We start from the raw sequence: 23,461 nt of genomic DNA on the forward strand, positions 1-23,461 counted from the left end.
AAATGGTCGTTCACAATGACCAGAGCTGGGCCAAGCTGAAACAGGGAACCAGAAGCTTGTTCTGGGTCTCCCGTTGAGTGGTAGGGGCCAGGGATTTGGGCCATCTTCTGCTACTTTTTCCCGGTCCGTTAGTAGTAAGCTGGATTGGAAGTGGAGCAGCCAGGACTTGAACTGCTGCCTACATGGGATGCCGGGGATGCTGGCAGTGCTACAGGCGGCAGTTTAACCCACTGTGCCACCAGTACCCTGGAACTGTTTCTATGGATCACGTTTCCTCCTGGGTGTCAGTTTTGTTTTCGTGCCTCTTTGAGTACTAATGGGTATTCCTTAGATTCCTTTCATACGGTGGGGCTTTGTTCTCATGCAATTCAAATTAGTTGAATCCTATCAAGGCCTTTAAGCTGTGCTGGGGTCCTCAGAGCAGCTCTAGTATCCCCACTACTGAGGGAATACCTCTCCCAGGGTGTTAATGCCCCATGGCTTGCTTAGGTCTCTGTAGCCTGCAACTTGAGCTATTCCCAACTCTATGTCAACTTTGGAGATAATTCCACAGTCTGTTTCCAGTGGTTCTTTTCCCTAACTGAGGTGGGTTTTCTCCTTCATGTGCACAGATGAGCCGAAACTCAACGGGACTCTAGAGAAATCTAAGGCGCTTTCTTTCTGTGTCTCCCTCCCCTTTCTGGTATTTCCCCACGAATTCTAGCTACCTTGGATCCTCTGATCTCTGAACTGTTTGACAAGTCAGCAAGAGTGTCTGGTTTTCTGTGTGTTTAAGATGAGGCAGTAAATCCAGTATGTGTTACGCCAACATTGGAAATAATTGATTTGAACGGAGTGGGAATGCTCATTTATGAGCATTTTGCTTTACAGAATAAAAGCTGGAAAGCTGTTTAAAAAGTATGTATTCTGGACCCTGTCTGTAGAGACTGATTTATTAAGTTGTATAGAAAGGAATGGGAAAAACCCAAGTATTCTGATAATCATCCAGGTATGTAAACCACCACAGAAAACACGTAGAGAGGCCAGCACAGGGGATAAGCCACCACCTCCAATACCAGCTGCTCTACTCCCAGCCTAGCTCCCTGCTGATGTGCCTGAGAAAGCAGCAAAAGATGGCCTAAGTACTTGGGCCCCTGCACCCACATAGTGGACCTGGATGAAGCTCCTGGCTTCTGGCCTGGCCTGGCCCAGCCCTGGCCATTGTGACCATTTAGAGAATGAATCACTGGTTGGAAGATATCTCTATCTGGCTTTCTCTATCTTTCTCTAACTCTGACGTCAAATAAATAAATGAATGTTACAAAGGTAGAAAAACATATCATGTAGAATATAAAGAGAAGGTAGACAAGTTTGAACGGTACTCTGCTGATTTGAAAAGTCCAACTATGTTAATATGAGTGTACTTGAGAAAATTTGTGGGAAAATAAAATTAAAATTTTTAATTCGTTTTTTCATAATAGACTTTTTCTGATAAAGTATGAAAACTCCTTATATTCTGCCCTAATCTAATATTTATAAGAAGTTGGGATGCACGTGCAGACACCAGGAGCAGGAATGCACAAAGGAGACCCTATGAGGACACAGCCCCTGGTGACCTCTGCTAGCTAAGCAAAGAGGCCTCAGAGGAAACCAAACCTGCCAACACCTTGAGCTTGGGCCTGCAGCCTCCAGAACTGTGAGAAAACGAATTTCTGTTGTTGAGGCCACGCAGTCTTTTGTTACGGCAGCACCAGCGAACCGACGCACGACGTAAAGCATTCAGCTAATTTTACAGTTACACTGCTGAAGAACTAAGACGCCTGTGTCCCAAAGCCCTAACAGTCTTTGCTTCTCAAATCAGAAGAGCTAGCAGTGCTGAGGGCATGGTTTCACTGTCCAAGCCTGCTCACATTTGGGAAATTGGCTCACATTTGGCACGCACTGACGTTAGCTCTTACAGAGAGAGATACAGAGAGGTCTTCCATCTTCTGGTTCACTCCCCAGCATCCTGGTGTTCCTGGTGTGCTGGTTACTTTCAGGTGTGATCCCAGGCGTATTCTGAAGTGTAGGTTTTTCTTTCTAAGATAGAATTCTGTGTCATCACTGGCTACACTCTACCCTTACACCTTTACATTTGCCACCAAGCTAAATGAGGAGTAGGATGATGATTATTTAATTACTTTTGCCCCACATTATTACTTCAGATTACAGATCCTGTCTAATGAATGAGCAAGTAACTATTCAGGCATTCAAGTGTAAATTACCATTTTGATATCTAGTTCCTAATTTATTATCTTCCATTCTTTTTTCTTATTAAACATTAATACAGTTTTTATCACCCACCTGAGTACCATCATTTTTTTAATTACTAATTTTATTGCAGAACATTTCAAACATATGAAATTATAAATAACATAACCAGTAATCAGTACACCTTCACCTAGCTTAAGAAATTAAACATTGCAAATAAAATCAGAATTTACTGGACTGGCTTTGTGGCGTAGCAGGTTAAGCTGAGCACCGGTTTCTAATCTGACTCCCTGCTGATGCATCTGGGAAGGCATTGGAGAATGGCCCATGTATCTGGGCCCCTGCTACACATGTGGGAGACCCAGATGGAGTTCCTGGCTCCTGACTTTGGCCTGGCCCAGACCTGGCTATTGAGGGCCGTTTTGTGGGTGAACCAACTGGTTAAATTAATGGCTGTATCAAAGTCTTTGAAGACAGCTTTGAACCAGTTCTCTCTGTCAATCTGCCCTTCAAATAAAAAAGTAAATCTTTTTTAAAAGATAAAATTTTCGGGGCCGATGCTGTGGCATAACATGTTAAAGCCCCGACTGTAGCACCGGCACCAGTTCAAGTCTCAGCTGCTCCTCTTCCACTCCAGCTCTCTGCTGTGGTCTGGGAAAGCAGTGGAAGATAGCCTAAGTGCTTAGACCCCTGTACTACTTGGGAGACCCAGAAGAAGCTCCTAGCTCCTGGCTTCGGATTGGCTCAGCTCCGGCCATCAAGGTCATATGTAGAGTGAACCAGCAGGTGGAAGATGTCTCTGTCTCTCTCTCCCTCTTGCTTTGTCTCAGTCTCTACCTTTCTCTGTAATTCTTTCAAATAAATAAAATAAAATTTTTTTTAAATATTTTTATTTGAAAGAGTTACAGAGATACAGACAGAGAGGTCTTCCATCTGCTGGTTCACTCCCCAGATGGCTGCAACGGCCGGAGCTGCGCCAATCTGAAGCCAGGAGCTTCTTCCAGGTCTCCCACTTGAGTGCAGGGGCTCAAGGACTTGGGCCATCTTCTACTGTTTTCCCAGGCCATGGCAGAGAGCTGGATTGGAAGAGGAGCAGCCAGGACTAGAACTGGTGTCCACATGGGATGCTGGCACTTCAGGCCAGGGCTTTAACCCACTGCGCCACAGCGCTGGCCCCTAAAATAAATCTTAAAAAATAAAATGAAATTTTCTCTGGCTCCTCCCATTCCTCTCTTCTTTCTAAAGTAACCATCTTAAATTTGATGTTTAGTCCCATGAGTGGTTATTTATTTTTATTATTGAAGATGGAGAGTTCTATTGCTTAACTTCTGAAATGTCCACATTGGCTGTGTCTGTGCCAGGCAAAGCCAGGAGGTGGGAACTCAGTCTTGATCTCCCACGTGAGTGCCAAGTACAGAATTACTTGAGCCATCACCACTACTCCCCAGGACCTACGTTAAACAAGAAGCTGGAGCCAGGACTCGAACTCAGGCACTCCAGTATAGAGCACTTCCCTCTGAACCACTGGCCAAGACGTGTTAGCTGCATGTTTTTTGGGTTTTTATGCCACTGGTGTTATTCACTTGTTGTAACTGTATATAAACAGCTCCATCCAACCTGTGTTTTTGTTGACATTTAAGATTTTGAAATTTATGCTGACACATATAACTGTAGCTGTTTGGTTTTTTTTTCTCTGCATAGTGGTATTACATTGCATGAATCTTTATTTTCTTCTTTGGAAATTTAGATTGTATGCAGTTTTTTGCTGTTATAAACATTGTTTTAATAAACATTTTTCTATATGTCTCCTTGTGCAAATATGCAAAAACTCCTCTATATTTTATACCTAGGAATGGAGGTGGAAAGAGCTGTCTCAAAAGACTTTGATACAGCCATTAATTTAACATAGCTCCATCCATGTTGAACTAATCAGTGTAACTTCTTAAACTCATCTGGGAGTGAAACATTGCCAGTGAGCACAGTTGGTGGTGGGGGTAGATATCTCCCATGGTCAAAATCCATTCAATCCAGTGCTCTCACTGCAGCATCTGGAGTTTCTGCAACAAGGCTCCCTTTCACAATAAACTAAAGCAGTTGGTAAAAAACCTGAAGTTATAGTCAGAATAATTTGTTTAATAAAGAAAGTGCTACATACTTTAGAAAGGAGTCTGTGTAGTAAGGGTTGGACTGTTAGCTTTTGGGACACTTGATCATTTGGAATATTACATCATCTTGATAACTAGGGCATTAGACTAGTCTTTATGAGAATTCAGGCAAAGAAATTATATCTGAGTAACTGAAACTATATATAAAAATTATATATATACATATTTTAAAAACATGAATTATTTTTAAATATGAATTTAGTATGTATTACGTGTCAAGCATTGAAGTAAAAAATTCTTAGTTTGGCTGGTTAAATGTACTTATTTTGATACACAAATTTAAATATACTTTCACAAATACCAAGTTACCTAGTCCTTTCTTAATAATACTGAACAGCTTTTTTTTTTAAGTCATGTCTTCATATGTGCCAGGAATCACTGCCAATTTGGGTTTCCAGTTCAGAGTCCTGCTGCCTCTGGTGTTGCACAGGCTGCAAGGAAGAAGGGAGAGTGGTATTACCATTGCCTGCCATCCTCACTACTCTTTAAAAAAATGCAAATGTTTATGGGATATAGGTTCTGTCCTAATACAGAAAAATATGCCGGATGGCCTACATTATAACTCAAGGCATTTTTCTACAAGAAAACATTATAAAAGGGTGATTTGGTGGAAATGGTTTGAGTAGGCTTCTTATACACTATTCATAGCATTAATTCTTTAAGAATTATATTCAGAGTTTCCAGGTTATAAATTTACCACAAATCTTAAGAATGAGTGATAGCCTTTTCCTTAATTTTCAGCCTTTTTGTTTTCTAAATTCCCTTTCTTGCTTGCATATCTCCTTCTCCTTTTCTTGTATCGTCTTATCTCATTTTTTAAAAGATTTATTTATTTATTTAGAAGGCAGAGTGACACAGAGATAAAGATTTCTATCTGCTGATTCACCCCCAAATGCCCTCAACAACTGGGGCTGGGGCAGGCTGTAGCCAGGAGCTTAGAACTCCATCTGGGTTTCGCATGTGGGTGGCAGGGACGCAGGTGCATTATAGCAGGAAGCTGGATGGGAAGTGGAATAGTTGGGACTCACCATCAGTCTGATATGGGATGCTGCATTGCATGCTGTGGCTTAACCCACTTCACTGTAACACTAGTCCCTACTTTGCTTATTTCTTAATGCTTGCTGGTTTTTTTCTTCCTGTGAATACCAGTGCTCCACCAATTCTTACTTTCCCCAGATCTGTGACTTTCTTCCTCTTGAGGTCTAGTATGGTCAGAGTTAGGCTGTAGGTTTTCTGCAGCAGTGACCAGTGACCCCAGTGGGTCAAGCTAAAGGGGCATGGCTAAGCCTGAAGAACAGGTCCTCAATCCTTCCTCTCTCAACATAGCATATTGCAAAACCCAGTATGAATATAAAAAGTGCTCAAAATAGGCCTTTAGAACTCATAGTTGTTTCCTTTAACTCATGTGTAAGAATGGACTTTTATACATAAATATCATCATTATGAATTTTTCCCTCCCTACACATCAGATCCACTGAAGTACTTGCATAAGTGAAATGTTCATAGTGGGAATGGATGTCAGGATTATTTTCCAGTCAGGAAGAATCTGTTTTCCTTTTGATTACAGTAAAGGCCTTTCTTTAATCATGACTTGTCTAGCATTGGTTTACATTGTGTATATATGCTGGAACATTGCACTGTGCCCCATAAAATTGTACAGATGTGTTAATCAAATTTTTTCAAGTTATAATTAAGAGAACATTTTCTGGTACATAGGTGACAGTGATTAGGCTTGTCTTTACATTAAATTTACATCAGCTTTGTTTAGCCATTTTTAATTATTCAGGGAGTTAAGGAGGCTGAACCTGGGCCCTCCAGACCCTGTGATAGACACCGTTGTGACAGAGCTGGCAGAGCTTCATGATGTCACCATTACCCAGGACTCACTCTCTCCGTGTTCCGTGGCAGTTAGAGGCCACTGCTGTGTTCAATGGCTTGACCTGGTATTCATTTTCCAGGAAGAAGGCATAAATTGATTTCCAATGAATATTGTTACAAATAAAAAAGTAATACTGTGCTTCTGTGATCCCAACATATTCTTTATATACATTAGCTTTGTGAAAGGTTTCTCCTTGGTGCCTTTCTCCGTGGTCCATCATGTGACAAATGTCTCCAGATTTTGCCCATTCTTTTTTTTTTTTTTTTTTTTTTTGACAGAGTGGACAGTGAGAGAGGTAGAGACAGAGAGAAAGGTCTTCCTTTGCCGTTGGTTCACCCCCCAATGGCCACTTCAGCTGGCGCGCTGTGGCCAGCGCACCGCGCTGATCCGTAGCCAGGAGCCAGGTGCTTCTCCTGGTCTCCCGTGCGGGTGCAGGGCCCAAGTGCTTGGGCCATCCTCCACTGCCTTCCCAGGCTACAGCAGAGAGCTGGACAGGAAGAGGAGCGACCGGGCCTAGAATGCGGTGTGCCGGCGCCACAGACGGAGGATTAGCCTATTGAGCTGTGGGGCCGGCCATTGCCATTCTATTTCTACAAAATGAGGTGAGGTTTAAAAACTATATATGTACAGGTATACATCAGTTATTATTAGATTCTGCTACACGTAATAAAAAATCTAAAATACTAGTGGCTGGGACACAAATGGGTGTATTTCTGTCCACATAAGAGAAGTGTGGGTACCTAGAGTCCCGTAGTCAGGAGCAGAACCTCCTTCTGTTATTCACAGAAAGAGTAACCATCTGTGTAGGTGACTTAGTCTTTTCAGGAGTTCAAGGTGTACAGGTGGCAGAAAAGGAGGAGGAGCAGCTGGAAAAGCTATTCTACCTGGCAGTTTCTACTGGGTCACATGGCCAACCCTAGCTGCACAGGAGACTGGAAGGAGGTTAGAAGTAGCCCTTTAGGAGCCAGTGCCGTGGCGTAGTAGGCTATGCCTCCACCTGTGGCACCGGCACCCCTTAAGGGCACTGACTCATGTCCCGGGCTGCTCTTCCGATCTAGCTCCTGGCTTTGGATCAGTCCAGCTCTGGTTGCAGCCATTTGGGGAGTGAACCATCAGATGGAAGACCTTTCTCTCTGTCTCTCCCTCTGTCTGTAGCTCTACCTCTCAAATAAATAAATAAAAATATTTAAAAAATAAAATAATCCTTTAGCTGTTTAAATTGATATTCTGCTAAAAGGAACAGGGGAGAGCAATAGAGGATGGTCACCCAGCAGTCCTTCTGAAATTTCCTTTTCCTTAATGTAAAACTAACCCATGTGCATTATAAAATACCAAACATTGCAGAAATATATAAGGTAAAAACAAAGTTTTATATTCCCACCTCACTGAGATACTCATTAGTAACAGCTAGTTTCCATTCTTCCATTTCTTTTAACTACTTACTGAATGTGTGGGTTGTACAAAAACAGGATTACACTGTTTATATATAAATTTGTTTTGTCTTCTGTTACAACAGTACTGTATAAACATAACATCTCTGGACTTTTTAGTTTTTGTAAAATACCTTCTGGAATTTGATAATTGGAAGTATGGATAGCTCTGAAAAGATAAGTGTTTGTTTTAAAAGGTACTCTTAGTCCAAGGTTGCCCAGCCACAGCGCTGTTGACATTTTGGACCCGATAATTCTTTGTTGTGAGTCGGAGAGAGAGGTTGTGTCTTTTGCATTATAGGCTATTCAGCTGCATCCCTGGCTTATACCTATTAGGGTTGGTAGCACTGCTTCCATTCTCAGTTGTGACTATGAAAAATCTTACCATCTTACCAAGGGTCCTTTGGGGACCAAAACCAGGTAACTGAGAACCAATACTTTAGCTCTCCCTTCTTTTCCTTCTACCCCACTGCCCCTCATTAGGCAGAGACAGCCTGATCTGGAACCTCAGAGTCCAGGCTGATGAGAAGTTTTTGCACAGCCAGCAGGAGGCCAACTAGGGTGAGAATGACCTTGAGGGGTGATGGTTAGTGTGGGACTCTAAGGTCACACTGGTTTAGGAGGGGACCCAAGGATGGGGGCAGCCTGGTGTGTGGTCTGAGCCAGTGTAAATGGGGAGCCCTTTCCTAAAAGGAGAGTGCTACCTGTATGTGACTGAGTCCCATGGAGGACAGATTCCCAGCTTGGGGATTCAGTGTCTATTACAGGATATAACTGGCAGATTATTGGTGATGTATATTATTCCACAGTATTTAGAATAATGGTAGATGTAGCTAGGCCAAGAACATCGCTCATAGCTCTCACTCACATTTGGCAAGTACTTTAACTGTCAAAATAATCCCACATTTATAACTGACTCAAGAAACCGAATAAAAGAGTATATCCTGTGTTGTGATCTCACTGTATAAATTTTTAGAAAGCAAGTATGAGCTTTTGGTGCAGGTGTTAAGATGCCAGTAGGGATGCCTGCACCCAAGAGTACCTAGAGTCAAGCCATGGCCTCCGCTGGATTTTAGCGTCCCACTGGTGTGTGTGCAGGGAGGCAGCAGGTGATGGCTTAAGTATTTGAGTCCCTACCACCCATGTGGGAGACCAGAATTGAGTTCCCAACTCCTGGCTTCAGCTTGGCCAAGCCCCAAATGCCGAGGGAATTTGGGGAGTGAATCAGCAGATGGGAGATTGATCTATCCATCTCTGTCCTTCTGCCTTTCAAATAAATTAATTTTTTTAAAAAAGAAAGATCCAGCACAGTGCATTTTGCAAACCATCTTTATGCCTAGTTCGTGACAGGTGCTCAGATGTTTGGTAGATGATTACATACTGAAGTTGCAGGGGAGTGCTGAAGGAGGCAGTCACAGGAAAAACATGAGGAACTTAAGTACCATCTCTTTAAAAAAAAAAAAAAAAAAAAAAAAGATTGATTTATCTGAAGGGCAGAGTTACAGAGAGGCAGATAGAGATCTTCAGTCCACTCTTTCACTCCCCAAATGGCTGCAGTGTCTGGAGCTGATCCAAAGCAAGGAGTCAGGAGCTGCTTCTGGGTCTCCCACATGGGTCCCAAGCACTTGGGCTATCTTTCCATTGCTTTCCCAGGCCATCAGTAGAGAGCTGGAGTGGAAGTGAAGCAGCCAGGTCTCGAACCTGTGCCCGTAAGGGATGCCAGCACTGCAGGCGGTGGCTTAAATTTACCCACTATGCCACAGTGCCAGCCCCTTAAGTACCATCTTAAGAAGCTTGGAGTTTATCTGGAAATCAGTAAAGGGTCATAAAACAGTTTTAGTATTGGAATAACATGCCTTTGTATTTTAGAATGATTCTTTGGCAATACTTAGAAAGATGGATTGGGTTCTTTTTTTTTTTTTTAATTTAATGAACATAAATTTCCAAAGTACAGCTTATGGATTACAATAGCTTCCCCCCCCATAACTTCCCTCCCACCCACAATGCTCCCCTCTCCCACTCCCTCTCCCCTTCTATTCACATCAAGATTAATTTTCAATTATCTTTATATACAAAAGATCAATTTAGCATATATTAAGTAAAGATTTCCACAGTTTGCACCCACACAGAAACACAAAGTGTAAAATACTATTTCAGTACTAGTTATAGCATTAATTAAACACCTAAGAGTAATTGTGTATTAATTACAGAGTTTAACCAATAGTTTTAAGTAGAACATAAAAAATACTAAAAGGGTAAAGGGTAAAGTATTAAGTTCTTTTTTTTTCTTTTTCTTTTTTTTTTTTGTTTGTTATATAGTTTTTTTTTTTTATTTAATATGAATTTACAAAGTGCAACTTTTGTATTGTTGTGGCTCCCCCCCCCACCTCCCTCCCTCCCGTGGCCTTCCCTCTCCCATCCCGCCCTTCATCGAGTTTCATTTTCAATTACCTTCATATACTGAGAATCAACTTAGTATATACTAAGCAAGGATTTCAACAGGCTGTACTCAGCCGCACAAGGTATAGGGTATTGTTCGACTAGTAGTGTTGTTTTTTAAGTTTCATAGTAGAACACATTAAGCACAGAGATCCTACATGGGGAGCATGTACCCAGTGACTCCGGTTGTTGATTTAACAATTGGCACTCTTATTTATGACGTCAGCAATCACCTGAGACTCTTGCTATGAGCTGTCTAGGCTATGGAAGCCCCTTGAGTTCAGCGACTCTGAACTTGTTTAGTCAAGGCCGTATCACAGTGGAGGTTCCTTCCTCCCTTCAGAGAAAGGTGCGTCTCTCCTTGATGGCCTGTTCCTTCTGCAAGTTAGTGAAGGGTTTTTATATACCTGTGTGTTTTTCTGCTGCCTCATACACATTTGTACATAAGCATCGTCTGGTGGTGGTAAAAGAATGTTGTGGAATTTAAACTAGAGATGCTGCATTTAGACATTGAAATAAAGCAAGCAGGAAATGATGAGAGCTTGAACTTCAGTTATAACTGTAGGCCTGTCGAGTAAGAGATGGATTTCAGGATGATTTAGATTTCACAGTCAATACCTAGTGTCCAGTTACAGTTGTAAGAAGTGTTTGAGAAGGAGGCGTTTGGGATGATTTCCAGGTTTTACCTTGTGTGACTGGCTGAACACTGTGGGTGTGCCATTCACTACTTAGGTAGCACGTGTGGAGGAACAAGTTTGTTTTCTGCTTTGTTTTCCTCTAGAAGCTAATGTGTTCCATGGCTATTTGTGGTTCAGCTAAAAAGCCTGTATTTCCAGGGGGGACTGCTATAAAGGTGTCCTTCCTGTTCGAGAACATAGGTTGCATTGTGTAATAGAGAGCTTGAATGAACTCTGTAGTCACACATTGGTTGCAGTCTTCTTGCCATACTAGCTGTATGCCTTTGAGAAAGTTACTTAGTTTCAGACTCAGCTTACTATTTGTAAAACCGGGAAAATAATACCTGTCTTTTAAGATTATTGTTGAGATTCAATGAAATGAGTTTCTGGTTCTGGAAGGTAATAAATAGCAACTGTTGAAATCTAATTCTCGTATAAGCCATAAAACCAAAAAGGGGCCGGCGCCACAGCTCACTAGGCTAATCCTCCGCCTTGCGGCGCCGGCACACCGGGTTCTAGTCCCGGTTGGGGCGCCGGATTCTGTCCCAGTTGCCCCTCTTCCAGGCCAGCTCTCTGCTGTGGCCTGGGAGTGCAGTGGAGGATGGCCCAAGTGCTTGGGCCCTGCACCCGCATGGGAGACCAGGAGAAGTACCTGGCTCCTGCCATCGGATCAGCATGGTGCGCCGGCCGCAGCGTGCTGACCGCGGTGGCCATTGGAGGGTGAACCAACGGCAAAAGAAGACCTTTCTCTCTGTCTCTCTCTCTCACTGTCCACTCTGCCTGTCAAAAAAAAAAAAAAAAAAAAAAAGATTCCTCACACAGTCACATACACACAAACCATACATAACTCGCACCTTTGACATTACAGGTGGATGATGCCACACACTTTCAATTGTCTTCACTTAAGAAACATCAAATTATGGCCGGCACCGCGGCTCACTTGGCTAATCCTCTGCCTGCGGTGCCAGTTCCCCAGGTTCTAGTCCCGGTTGGGGCGCCGGATTCTGTCCCAGTTCCTCCTCTTCCAGTCCAGCTCTCTGCTGTGGCCCGGGAGTGCAGTGGAGGATGGCCCAAGTGCTTGGGCCCTGCACCTGCATGGGAGACCAGGGAGAGGCACCTGGTTCTTGGCTTCACATCAGCGCAGCCCGCCGGGCCATTGTGGCCACTTGGGGGGTGAACCAATGGAAAAGGAAGTGCTTTGTGTGTGTGTCTCTCTCTCTCTCTCTCTCTCTAACTCTGCCTGTCAAAAAAAAAAAAAAATACATCAAATTACAACAACTCCAGTTACTGCTTCAAACCTATGAGTGTGGAGAGTGGGACAGGGAGAAGATTAAGCAACTGTGAGAGGAAAGAAAAAAAAGAGAAGAAAGGAGCAGAGGTTAAAATATAGCACAGAGAAGATCACCCTCAGGAGGAGGAAATTCCCAACACTAGCTGCTACAATATAAACACAGACCTAGGACTTGGTAATTAAAGATGTGTTTAGGGGCTCGCATTGTGGCATAGTGAGTTAAACTACTGCCTGTGATGCTGTCATCTCGTATGGGCACCGGCTCGAGTCCTGGCTGCTCCACTTCAGATCCAGCTCCCTGGTAATTTGCCTGGAAAAGCAGCAAAGATGGCAAAGAGCTTGGGTCCGTGCATCCATGTGGGAGACCCGGAAGAAGCTCTGGGCTTTGGCCTGGCCCAGGTCTGTCCCTTGCAGCTATTTGGGGAGTGAACCAGTGGATAGAAGATCTCACTCTCCCTCTGTAACTCTGCCTTTCAGATAGATAAACAGATCTTAGAAGCAGAGAGAGATGTGTTTCCAGGGGAGGTTTGTGAAAGTAACAGGGCCTAGAAGTAGGAGCAATCAGAAAGCATTGCTCCTTGGAAGAGCAGACCCGGAAAAGGCAGCCCCTCTGGGAGGCTCGGCAGCTGGGCAAGGAGGGGAGAAGAATAGTGAAGGTCCTGGAGAGGTGAGGGAGACACACAGCACAGCAGCGACCCATGCCCCACCTACCAGCTCCACCACAGCTTCATCCATTGGAGGAGCTCCTGTTTGCTAATCTACAGAAGGAAATATCCCTTAACTAAGACCCATATCCACAAATGCCCAGGAATACAAATGTATCAAATGCTGTACAAAACTGCTTGAAGAGGAGTACAGAAAATGTGAGTAAAAGCATTCCAGGTAATAAACAGTTCTTGTCCAAAAAGCAAATATGAACCAAAGTGAGCTCTGTCTCAACACTCCAGTGAAAATATCCTCAAATTTGTGGACATACTAGAAGAAGCAGATTTAGGAGCAGAAAATTGAGTATAACAACAAAAGAAAAAAGCCCAGGAAGGTGGAACTCCAGAAAGAAGGCAAAGAGAAAGGCAGTGCCATCCCAGAAATAAAGTATACATTAATTACAAGGTACCAAGGGAGAACAGGATCAAATAAGAGTCTAATAAGGCCACTGATGCAAGGAAGAACAACCAAGAGAATGAAAGGGAGATGCAAAAGTAAATACCTTCAAAGAAATGTGTTGAAATTTAATACAGACAAAAGAAAACAGTACTTACAATTGGAGTCCCTAAAGATGAAAAACAAATTGGTAGAAGAAAACTAATTAAATCATAATGCCTGGAAACCTTGCAGAAACAATAAGAAAATGGAAATAATCATATTAAAATGTCCCACCTTGAACTGATTGATCCATAATAATTTACACATAGCCTAGGAAAATGACTAGATTTTAAATTTTTTCCATATTTGTTTATTTGAACAATAGAGAGATTTCCCATCTGTTGGTTCACCCCCCCAAAATGGCGAGCCGCAACAGGTGTTACTGGGCCAAGCCCAGAAACAAAAGCTAGGAGCCAGGAAGTCAGTCTCGGTCTCCCATGTGGGTGGCAGGGACCCAAGTACTTGAGCCATCACCTGCTGCCTCCCAGTGAATTAATTAGCAGGAAGCTGGAATCAGGAGTGGAGCTGGGACTCAAACCCAGGCACCCTGATGACAGATGCTGGTGTCCCAGATAAGTCTTTGGGAGACTCCGGTGAGCCAAATCACTATCCTGAAACTGCTGGATATTAAAGATAAACCTTTTTTTCCCCCTGGTTCTTCTGGGGGAAGATCACATTACTAATAACAGAAAATTAGACTTTTTCATTAGAGTCCTTAAAAACAATATGTAGAGGCTGGCATTGTGGTGCAGTGGACTAAGCATCCTCCCATGATGTTACTATCCCTTATCGGAGCACCAGTTCAAGCCCCAGCCCCTCCACTTCTGCTTCTTCTCTCTGCTAATGTGCCTAGAAAAGCAGCAGAAGATGGTTCAAGAATTTGGGTCTCTGACACCCACAGAGAAGACCCAGATGGTGGTCTGGACTCCCGTCTTCAGCCTGGTCAGGCCCTGGCTGTTGAAGCCATTTGATGGAGATGGAAAATCTATCTTTTTTCCTTTCTGTCTCTTCCCCCCCATCTCTCTATCTCTCTGTCTTTCAAATAAGTAAAATACATTTTTTTTAAATGATACTTAGGGGGGCTGCTGCTGTGGCGTAGCAGGAAAAGCCACCACCTGCAGTGCCGGCATCCCATATGAGTGCCAGTACAAAACCCGGCTGTTCTACAATCCAGCTCTCTGCTATGGCCTGGGAAAGCAGTGGAGGATGGCCCAAGTCTTTGGGCCCCTGAACCCACATGGGAGACCCAGAGAAGGCTCCTGGCTCCTGGCTTTGGATCAGCGCAGCTCCAACCATTGTGGCCATCTGAGGAGCGAACCAGCTGGTGGAAGACCTCTGCTTCCTCTGCCTCTCTGTAACTCTCTTTCAAAATAAATAAATAATTCTTTTAAAATTGATACTTAGGGGCAGGCACTTACCCTGGCTGTTAGGATACCATTTAAAATGCCCACATCCCACACCAGAGTACCAGGGTTCCATTCTCCTCTTCAGCTCCTGATCCCAGATTCCTGCTAATGCAAGCTCTGGGAGGCAGTGCTGATGGCAAAGATAATTGGGTTCCTGCCATACACATCGAGATCTGGGTTGCATTCCCAGCTCTTGGCTTTGGCCCAGGCCCAGGCCCAGCCACTGTGGGAACTGGGGGTAGAACACACATACACTCACTCACACTCTCTTTGCCTCTCAAATAAAGTAAATAGGAACAATATTCAAAAGAAAGCTACAGTAAAGCAGCATTTTACATCAGAAAGGAAATTTTACTGAAAATGTTTCAGTTTGGGAGCATTTAGGATTTTAGGATTAGGGATGCTCAACCTGTATCACAAAGAGCAAAAATACTACATATGGATAGTACATGTGGTGATATAAAAGAATACAAAGTTGAGTTCAGACAAACCAGTCATATCAGTAAACATAAATGGACTTGATCTACCTATTAAATGAAAAAAAAAAAAAAAGTACATGGCTTCATAAAGCAAAACCCAATTCTGTGCTGCATACAAGAGACCTATCTAAAACACAGTGAGAGGGCAGGCATTTTGCCCTAGGGTATAAGATGCATTTTCCCATCTGAGTGTGTGTGGATTTAAAACCCATTTCAGCTCCTGACTCCAGTTTCCTGCTAATGCAGACCCAGAGAGGAAGCAGGCAATGGCTTGAGTGAGTGAGTGCTGCCATCTCTGTGGGGGACCCGGACTGAGCTCCCAGCTTCAGCCGCTGGCCTAGTGTCGCTCCCCTTCTTCGTGGAGGAACGACACAGGACCCTAGCCCAGCCTGACTCAGCCTGGAGCCATTGTGAGTGTTTGGGGAGTGAACCAGCAAATGGGTGAGCGTGCTCTCACTCTATCTCTGTTTCTGCCTCTCAAATAAATTTTAAAATAAAACATGGTGATTTAAAAGGTTAAAATATCAAGGCAGATGGAAATGTTGAGATCAGGAATCGCAGTCTCGAAAGTGTACAATCTAAGCAAAAAACTTTTTTGAGAGTGCAGTACCATGACGGAGTATACTTAGAATTTTAAGAGCCATAATTTATAATGGAGATATAATATGTTTTAGTATCTCTGTGCAAGATAGCACAGAAAACTGTAGATATCCCAGGATTGGGATAGCAGAATACAACTGAATGCAGGAAGCAACAAACACATACAGGAAATCTTTGCAGGTGACAGTATAAGTCTTGTATGGCCAGATGTTTCTAGATCATCTGGTTACAGGGGTGGGGAAGGTCTGGCCCCGTGGCAGGCTAAGGCCTGGGTCTGCCAGGCAACCACAGGTGAGACACAGAATTCGACAGATCTGTACCAGGCTGATATTTAAGTTGATAATTTTGTGTGGCCCACGAATTATGTTAGAAATATTCGTACCACCCTTGGGAGAAAAACGGTTTCCCTATCCATGAAGTACATTTCCTGGCCCAGAGCTGAAATTAGCTGTTTCTTCAAGGACTCTTGGTTTCCTTTTTGTGGAAAATGATACTGGAGATCACAGTTTTTATATTAGAAGTTCTCACCTTCACTGGGTTTATCTTTGTTTCAATGTCTTTTGCAGCTAGGTCATTTTTTAAAGAGAAAGTACATCATTATTAGCTCATACTGACATAACTAATTGAAATTTGTAATTTTAAGGGACTTATTTCTTTTATTTTTATATTTATTTCTCATCCAGTGCTACAAATCTGAATTCCTAATATTAATGAAATTGACACATTTAACCTACAGTGTCAAAGTCACAATATCAGTATTATTGCTAATTACATATTTACTGCAGTTCTTTTTGTCCATAGCTATTTCCTGATATTTATGTACAAGTTACTTGTTTTAAAATTCACTTGAAATCATTACTGTTTATATGATTAAATTGTCAGCCCTCCTACATAGTTGGGTTCATTTGTTTCATTTCCTTTTCCTTTTAGGGTTTTGTTATTTCTGCTTTGATTTAATTTTGCTTTTCTTTTAAAAATACATTTTTAAAGAATCAAGGTGACTTAACTGGGGTGGGCATATAAATAAATAAATTTTAAAAAACTGACGGTTTTTTAAAGTAACATCTAAAAGTTATAGGCCTTTAGGAATTGTGTAGTCAAAGAAATGTTATTCAAAAAATTTTTTCTTGATTAATTTTTTTAAAATAGGTAAAGAAGTTACTATAATTAACAATTCCATTTATTCTTATATACTAACTGGGAGCCTAAAATATCCAAACAGCCCTAAGAAGTACAGCACACTACTACCACATATATTAGTTCTAAATACTACTTTTGCGGGGCCGGCACTGTGGCATACTGGGTAAAACCACTGCCTGCAGTGCCAGCATCCCATATGGGCGCCGGTTCGAGTCCCGGCTGTTACACTTCTGATTCAGCTCTCTGCTATGGCCCGGAAAAGCAGGAGAAGGTGGTCCAAGTGCTTGGGCCCCTGCACCCACGTGGGTGACCCAGAAGAAGCTCTTGGTTCCTGGCTTCGGATCAGTGCAGCTCTGTTGCGGACAACTGGGGATGGAACATCTCTCTCTCTCTCTCTCTCTGCCTCTCTCTCTCTCCCTCTCTCTGCCTCTATGCCCCTCTCTCTCTCTCCCCCTCTCTCCCTCTATGCCTCTATGCCTCTCTCTCTCTCTCTATGCCTCTATGCCTCTCTCTGCCTGTATGCCTCTCTCTCTCTCTCTCTGCCTCTCTTTCTGTCTCTCTCTCTATGCCTCTCTTTCTCCATGTAACTCTGACTTTCAAATAAATAAATAAATACGTTGGGGTTTTTTTTATCAAGATTTTCTGAGACACTGAAGCCATCCCCAAAGCCTTGTGTGAAACGTGTCTTAACCCTTTAGCTTACTAGTTTTGGTTGCTCAGGATCTCAATTGTATAGATAACTATTCCTCTGACTTTCTGATGCTAATATTCACATAACAGAAGTTTATTTATTTAATGTAAATAAACTGTTGTAAAAATTATAAACTCTGCAAATTTGTATTTTAAAACTTTAATGATTGTATTGGGTCTTTTTTAAAAAAAATATTTATTTGAGTTACAGACAGTGAGAGGGAGAGGAAGAGAAAGAGAAAGAGAGGTCTTCCATCCGCTGGTTCACTCCCCAAATGGCCGCTGCGGCCAGAGCTGAGCCGCTCTGAAGCCAGGAGCCAGGAGCTTCTTCCAGGTCTCCTGTGAGGGTGTAGGGGCCCAAGGACTTGGGCCATCTTGTACTGTTTCCCTGGCCATAGCAGAGAGATAGATGGAAAGTGGAGCAGCTGGGACTCAAACCAGTGTCCATATGGAATGCCAGCACTGCAGGCGGTGGCTTTACCTGCTATGCCACAATGCCATCATGTATTGAGTCTTAAAAGTAGGTTTTTTTGTGAGAGTAGTAGCCAAATGTGATTGTGGCTACTATGTGTCTTTTTTTGGAATGTTGGATTGTAAAATGTATAATTCTACGTTTTCTCTTTTCAGAGGCTGATAAAATACCAGTAATGCGTGGACAGTGGTTTATTGATGGTACTTGGCAGCCTCTAGAAGAAGAAGAAAGTAACTTAATTGAGCAGGAGCATCTCAGTTGTTTTAAGGGTCGGCAGATGGAGGAAAATTTTGATATTGAAGTGTCAAAATCCATAGACGGAAAAGATGGTAAGACCAGTCAGTACCTGTTCTGTAAATCATGTGAATTTTTGCAGCTTTTGGAATAGTTCATATGTTTGATATGGTAGTTCAGGAAGTTTGGGAGTTTATAAAATTTGGATTCTTCAAAATACCTGATTATTAATCTAGAATTAAAAATTATGAATTTCTGAACTATCTCAACTTTTATTTTACTTAATGCTCAGTGGCCTGATGCTAGCACAATTTACTATAAATGTACAAATTATTATAATATACTCTCTAAATGAGTACTTTTTAATAATCAAAGTTAAACTTGCCAAATAAGTTCTAGTCCTGATAATAAAGAACAGTTTTGTTAATATTTTAATGTTTCTGTTTCTGAAGCTAAAAATATAATTACTTTTTGGATCTCTTAGTTGAATCCTATTGATAACCATATCTGTTTTTAATTTGAAACAACCTGCTCATTACATTTCCCTAGCATTTGGCTATGTTTGCAGTAGTTTAAAATATCATGTAATAGCCAAGATTGCCATGTTTTTGTTTTATGTCTGAGTCTTGAGCAAACTTCAATATATGTGGTAAAGTTAAAAATTCTATTATTCCATTTACTGCAGGCAGTGGGATCAACTATTCTGGTGAGTATAACTGTACAGGTAGATTAGAATTTGTAGATTTCTTTACCTTTTTTTTTTTTTCTTAAAGCGTTTCTTCATCCATGCTTGCCTTTATTTGGGAGGTTTCTTGGCAAGCCCTACTGAATCTTGGGAATTAAAAAAGTGAATTGAATGATTTATTTTCCTTTCCCTCGTGAAACATCTATAAAGCAGAAAAGCTCAATATTGATAAGGTAGTTTACAGAGGCAGCTTGAGAAAACATGTCATGTGGTTGGAAGTAATTGTTTATTATAATGTAACCAATGGGAAAACAGTAAGCATTAAATTAGCTGGAAATTTTTTTGTCTGCTTTTGTTACTAACATCCCATGTTTTTCTCTTCTACTCTTTGCTCTCTGTTATCTTATTCTGGCCATACATGTATGCACATGTGTCATAAACAAGGAAATTGCATAGTTAGCCTAGACCAAAGTAAAATGACTTTTGTATCTAATTGATTAAAAGTCTGCGTAATTTAGGGAAGTGTGACTTGTGAATGGACTGGCAATTAAATGTAATATTTATATAATAAAAGTTTCTATTATGTATAGATGCTGTACTCTAGGAATTCTAAATAATCTCACTTTCCTAATCTGCAGAATCAGATATGAGTATTTCATATTTCACTGTTAAAATAAAGCTAAAGATTGGCCGGCGCCGTGGCTCAATAGGCTAATCCTCCACCTTGCGGCGCCGGCACACCGGGTTCTAGTCCCGGTTAGGGCGCCGGATTCTGTCCCGGTTGCCCCTCTTCCAGGCCAGCTCTCTGCTATGGCCAGGGAGTGCAGTGGAGGATGGCCCAGGTGCTTGGGCCCTGCACCCCATGGGAGACCAGGAAAAGCACCTGGATCCTGGCTCCTGCCAGGATCAGCGCGGTGAGCCGGCTGCAGCGGCGGCCATTGGAGGGTGAACCAACGGCAAAGGAAGACCTTTCTCTCTCTGTCTCTCTCTCACTGTCCACTCTGCCTGTCAAAAAAAAAATAAATAAATAAAAAAAAAAATAAAGCTAAAGATTCTTACATATCAATATCTAAAGAGCAGTTCAGTCTAAGTGCTGTAACACCATTCATGCCAATTGCCGTAGAAATAATAATTTGCTCTGGTTCTAGGAAGAATAGCATGTTTTCTATATCTGTGACACTATATTAGTTACTGAAATACTTTGTAACCTCCTATCACTGGTACCAGAATAATGTCTTAGGCCTACTTCATAGTGTTTGAATGAGCCACTGTTTACCATAAATAATTTCATTGCTTTTAGAGAAGGCTGAGTTCTGGATTCATTTTCACTTCTATTAATTCTTCTTAAGTTTTCTGCCTTGAACGTGGCAGTTCACCTTAACAAATCCAGTTTATCCACCTAGATTCCTTACTGTTAACACATAGAATGATTTGTGTGAGTAGATTGTTTCAGTTTGATTTGAGAATATGTGATTGTGTTGATTCCAGGGTGTCAGTCTAGGAAATAATGGTTTCTTTTGTTGTTGTTGCTGCTATCTTTTAGGATATATGTTGTACATTTTTGAGTGATAGTAACAAAATGGTTAAGCTGTTTAAACTCTTGCCTTATAGTCTTTTAAAAGTGATTCTTTGAGTTTCAGTAGAAGAAAAAATTGCTTTTCTTAAATATACTCTGATATCTAAATATTCAATATTTTGTTATTAACAGATTGTAAGTTCAATTCAGTGTATATAATTTTCACTCATTTATTCAGTTTTATATTAAACACATTTCTAGGTTAATATGTGACATTTAACTTGGAAGATTTTGTCTAAAAAGACACTGGCTGCAGGAAAATACCACACACAAATCTATAAAGGTTAAAAAAGAAACTTTTGTTTGTTCTGAAATATTGTACTTTCTCAGTTTGAGGGGAGAAAATACCTTCTCCACCTAAATTTTCTCATGTATGGGGGATAAAGCCTTGACTGCAGGTGGTTAGCAACTTTTGAATGCCCCTATGCACATAGCATTGTGCTTAGTTACTGTTGTAAAGGAAGTAGACAGGGTAGCTGCTCTCAAGGATTTTCAAACCTGTTAGAGAAGCAAAGCCGACAGAGGAAAAGAGATATGAAAGAGTAAGTACGATATGAGGTACACAGTAGACAGACAGTAGTACACATTACAGAGAAGCGAATTGGCATAAGGAAAAGCAGTGATCAGCGTGCAGTGGAGTTGTTCAGATAAGAATTTGTAGAAAAATCCCACTTAATAATTTTAAATAATTTCAAAATATCATAGAGATTATTATTAAGCACCCTGGGAGATTAAAAACAACTAGAGTCCTTGCCTTCAGGGACATTAACATAAGAATTTTTTGTTTTGTTTTGTTTTGTTTTTGTTTTTCTGGCCTTGCTGTGTGGATACGGTAGCTATTTTCACAAATTGATTTGGGTGTGTTTAGTGTTTTCCTAGTAATCTCAAAATGAGCATTGATTAAAGAGATTATTGAAGGTTTGGTTTTGTGATAGCCCACAAAAAGATAATCACTATTTGTGATGTAGATGCTTTATTCTAAATTTAGTTCTATGCAAATTAAAATGAAAAATTGATTCTTTCCCACTCCTCTCCCTAGGCTGGAAAAATTTTCTCTAGCAGCCTAACCTATGAAAATCTTTTGTTTCATAAGGAGAGAATCAGACAGATGAAATGAGGTCTTCAAATAAGTGATTTGCTAAATACTTAAATCTAGTACTAGATTAGTGTTTCATTTACTTACAGTTTATCCCAGCTCCTGGTTCAAGCAGATGGGTTAGTGCTGCACATCTCTGGCCCAAAAATAAATAATCTCAATTGAATGGTTGAGAAATCATCAGACTCAAATTAAGAGCTATTCTACAAGATAACTGATGAGTACTCTTTAAAAACTATCAATGTCATGAAAGACAAGGCAAGACTTAGAATATGTCACAGGGTAGAGGAGACTGAGAAGACAGGACTGCAGAATGCAATATGATACTCTGAATCGGACCCTTGAACAGGAAGACATCAGAAGCACTGGAGAAATCTGAATAAAGTGTACATGTTGGTTGATAGTATCGTACCAATGTTAATTTCTTAGTTTTGGTAATTATGTCATAGTTTAAGTAAAATGCTAATGTGAGGGAAAGCTGGTGAAGAGTATGTGGTAACTCCATGTATTATTTTTGCTATTTTCTGTTAAGTCTCAAATTCACACCAAAACAATAAAGGCCAGCAGAGGAATTAAAATGAAATATTGAAAAATACCCAATTAATCCAAAGAAACCAAGAAAAGAAGAAAAAAGAAACAATGGGCAAAAGGGAAAAATGGATGAAAGAATGGTTGACCTATAAACTCACCACCGCCTCCAACACTGCAGGAAATATAAGCGAGCTAATACTCCTATTAAAGGCAGAGACTAACAGATCTGATAAGAATGCCAGCCCTGACTTTATGCCGTCTACTAGAGTCATGTTGTAGTGTAAATTCACATATAGGTTGAAGGTAAAAGAAGGGCATTACTGGCTAATATAGGACATTATGGCAGCACAGGTATGGATGGCTCCCACGGGTTTACAACATTTAGCAATGTGGCGGGGAAAGTGTGTATTCTGTCATTGTTACTGGATAAGGATAATCCCATACTGTGAAAATAGCACTTCAGATTTCAATAAGGATGGGGCAGGCGGGAAGGCAGTGGAGGATGGCCCAAGTGTTTGGACCCTGCACCCGCATGGGAGACCAGGAGGAAGCACCTGGCTCCTGGCTTCGGATTGGTGCAGCACCAGCCGTAGCGGCCATTTGGGGGTGAACCAATGAAAGGAAGACCTTTCTCTCTGTCTCTCTCTCTCTCTCTCTCTCTCTCTCACTGTCTAACTCTGTCAAAAAAAAAAAAAAAAAAAAAAAAAAAAAAGATGGGGTAGGGGGGTGGGAACCTTTTTAGTCAGCTTTCTTTCTAAGAAGAACCTACCTTCTAGCCTTTAGTTTTGTGATTTTGCAAATTTACCTAACTTAATTTCTCTGAGATCTAAGAAAGATGGCCAGTTTCCTTGTTACAGTTTTGAAATGTGCAGTGCTATTTCCCTGGGGCTGGAACTTCCCAGATTGCCAGCTTTTATAGAAAGTAACTGAGTTTTTCTCTCCTAGGGATTAGTGTGTCTTTGGCAACCCGGTTTTGAGTATTCTGTTGCTTTCTCAATTGTTAATGAAGAAGAAAAGTTGGTTGAGAGATTTATTGCACATATTTTTAGTATTTTAAATGTCCTGCCTTGTTGTATTAGACTGTAATAGATAAAAAGAACACTTTTATTAAATGTTCCTGTTTAACAAATTAGCATTTTCAGGTGGATCTTGAGTTTATGCATACTTTAGCTAATGCTGCATAAGATTTCCTGAAATCCTTTTTTGTGAAAAGAGAACACTGAGCGTTGCGTTGTGGCCCCCGACTGCTGACCGCGAGTCCTGCTTTTCCTCTGCGCACAGCAGTGCCCCTCATTCTGG

General features: G+C 41.4%; 1 protein-coding gene across 9 annotated transcripts in view; it reads left to right on the top strand.

Annotated features, from left to right (window-relative positions):
• Nucleotides 1-23,461, top strand: part of DDHD1 (DDHD domain containing 1) — an 84,796-nt gene that overhangs the window by 14,310 nt on the left and 47,025 nt on the right. For 5 of the 9 annotated variants that reach the window (XM_051822194.2, XM_051822195.2, XM_008269666.4 and 2 more), the window contains exons 2-3: nucleotides 18,196-18,369; nucleotides 18,960-18,980. In XM_051822194.2, the coding sequence (XP_051678154.2) occupies nucleotides 18,196-18,369; nucleotides 18,960-18,980 (195 nt within the window). The remainder of the gene's footprint in view (nucleotides 1-18,195; nucleotides 18,370-18,959; nucleotides 18,981-23,461) is intronic. The other 4 variants (XM_008269665.4, XM_070053651.1, XM_002718250.5 and 1 more) reach the window with 1 other exon arrangement.

This window comes from Oryctolagus cuniculus, chromosome 12 (genome assembly GCF_964237555.1).
Source record: "Oryctolagus cuniculus chromosome 12, mOryCun1.1, whole genome shotgun sequence".
Taxonomy (NCBI): Eukaryota; Metazoa; Chordata; class Mammalia; order Lagomorpha; family Leporidae; genus Oryctolagus; species Oryctolagus cuniculus.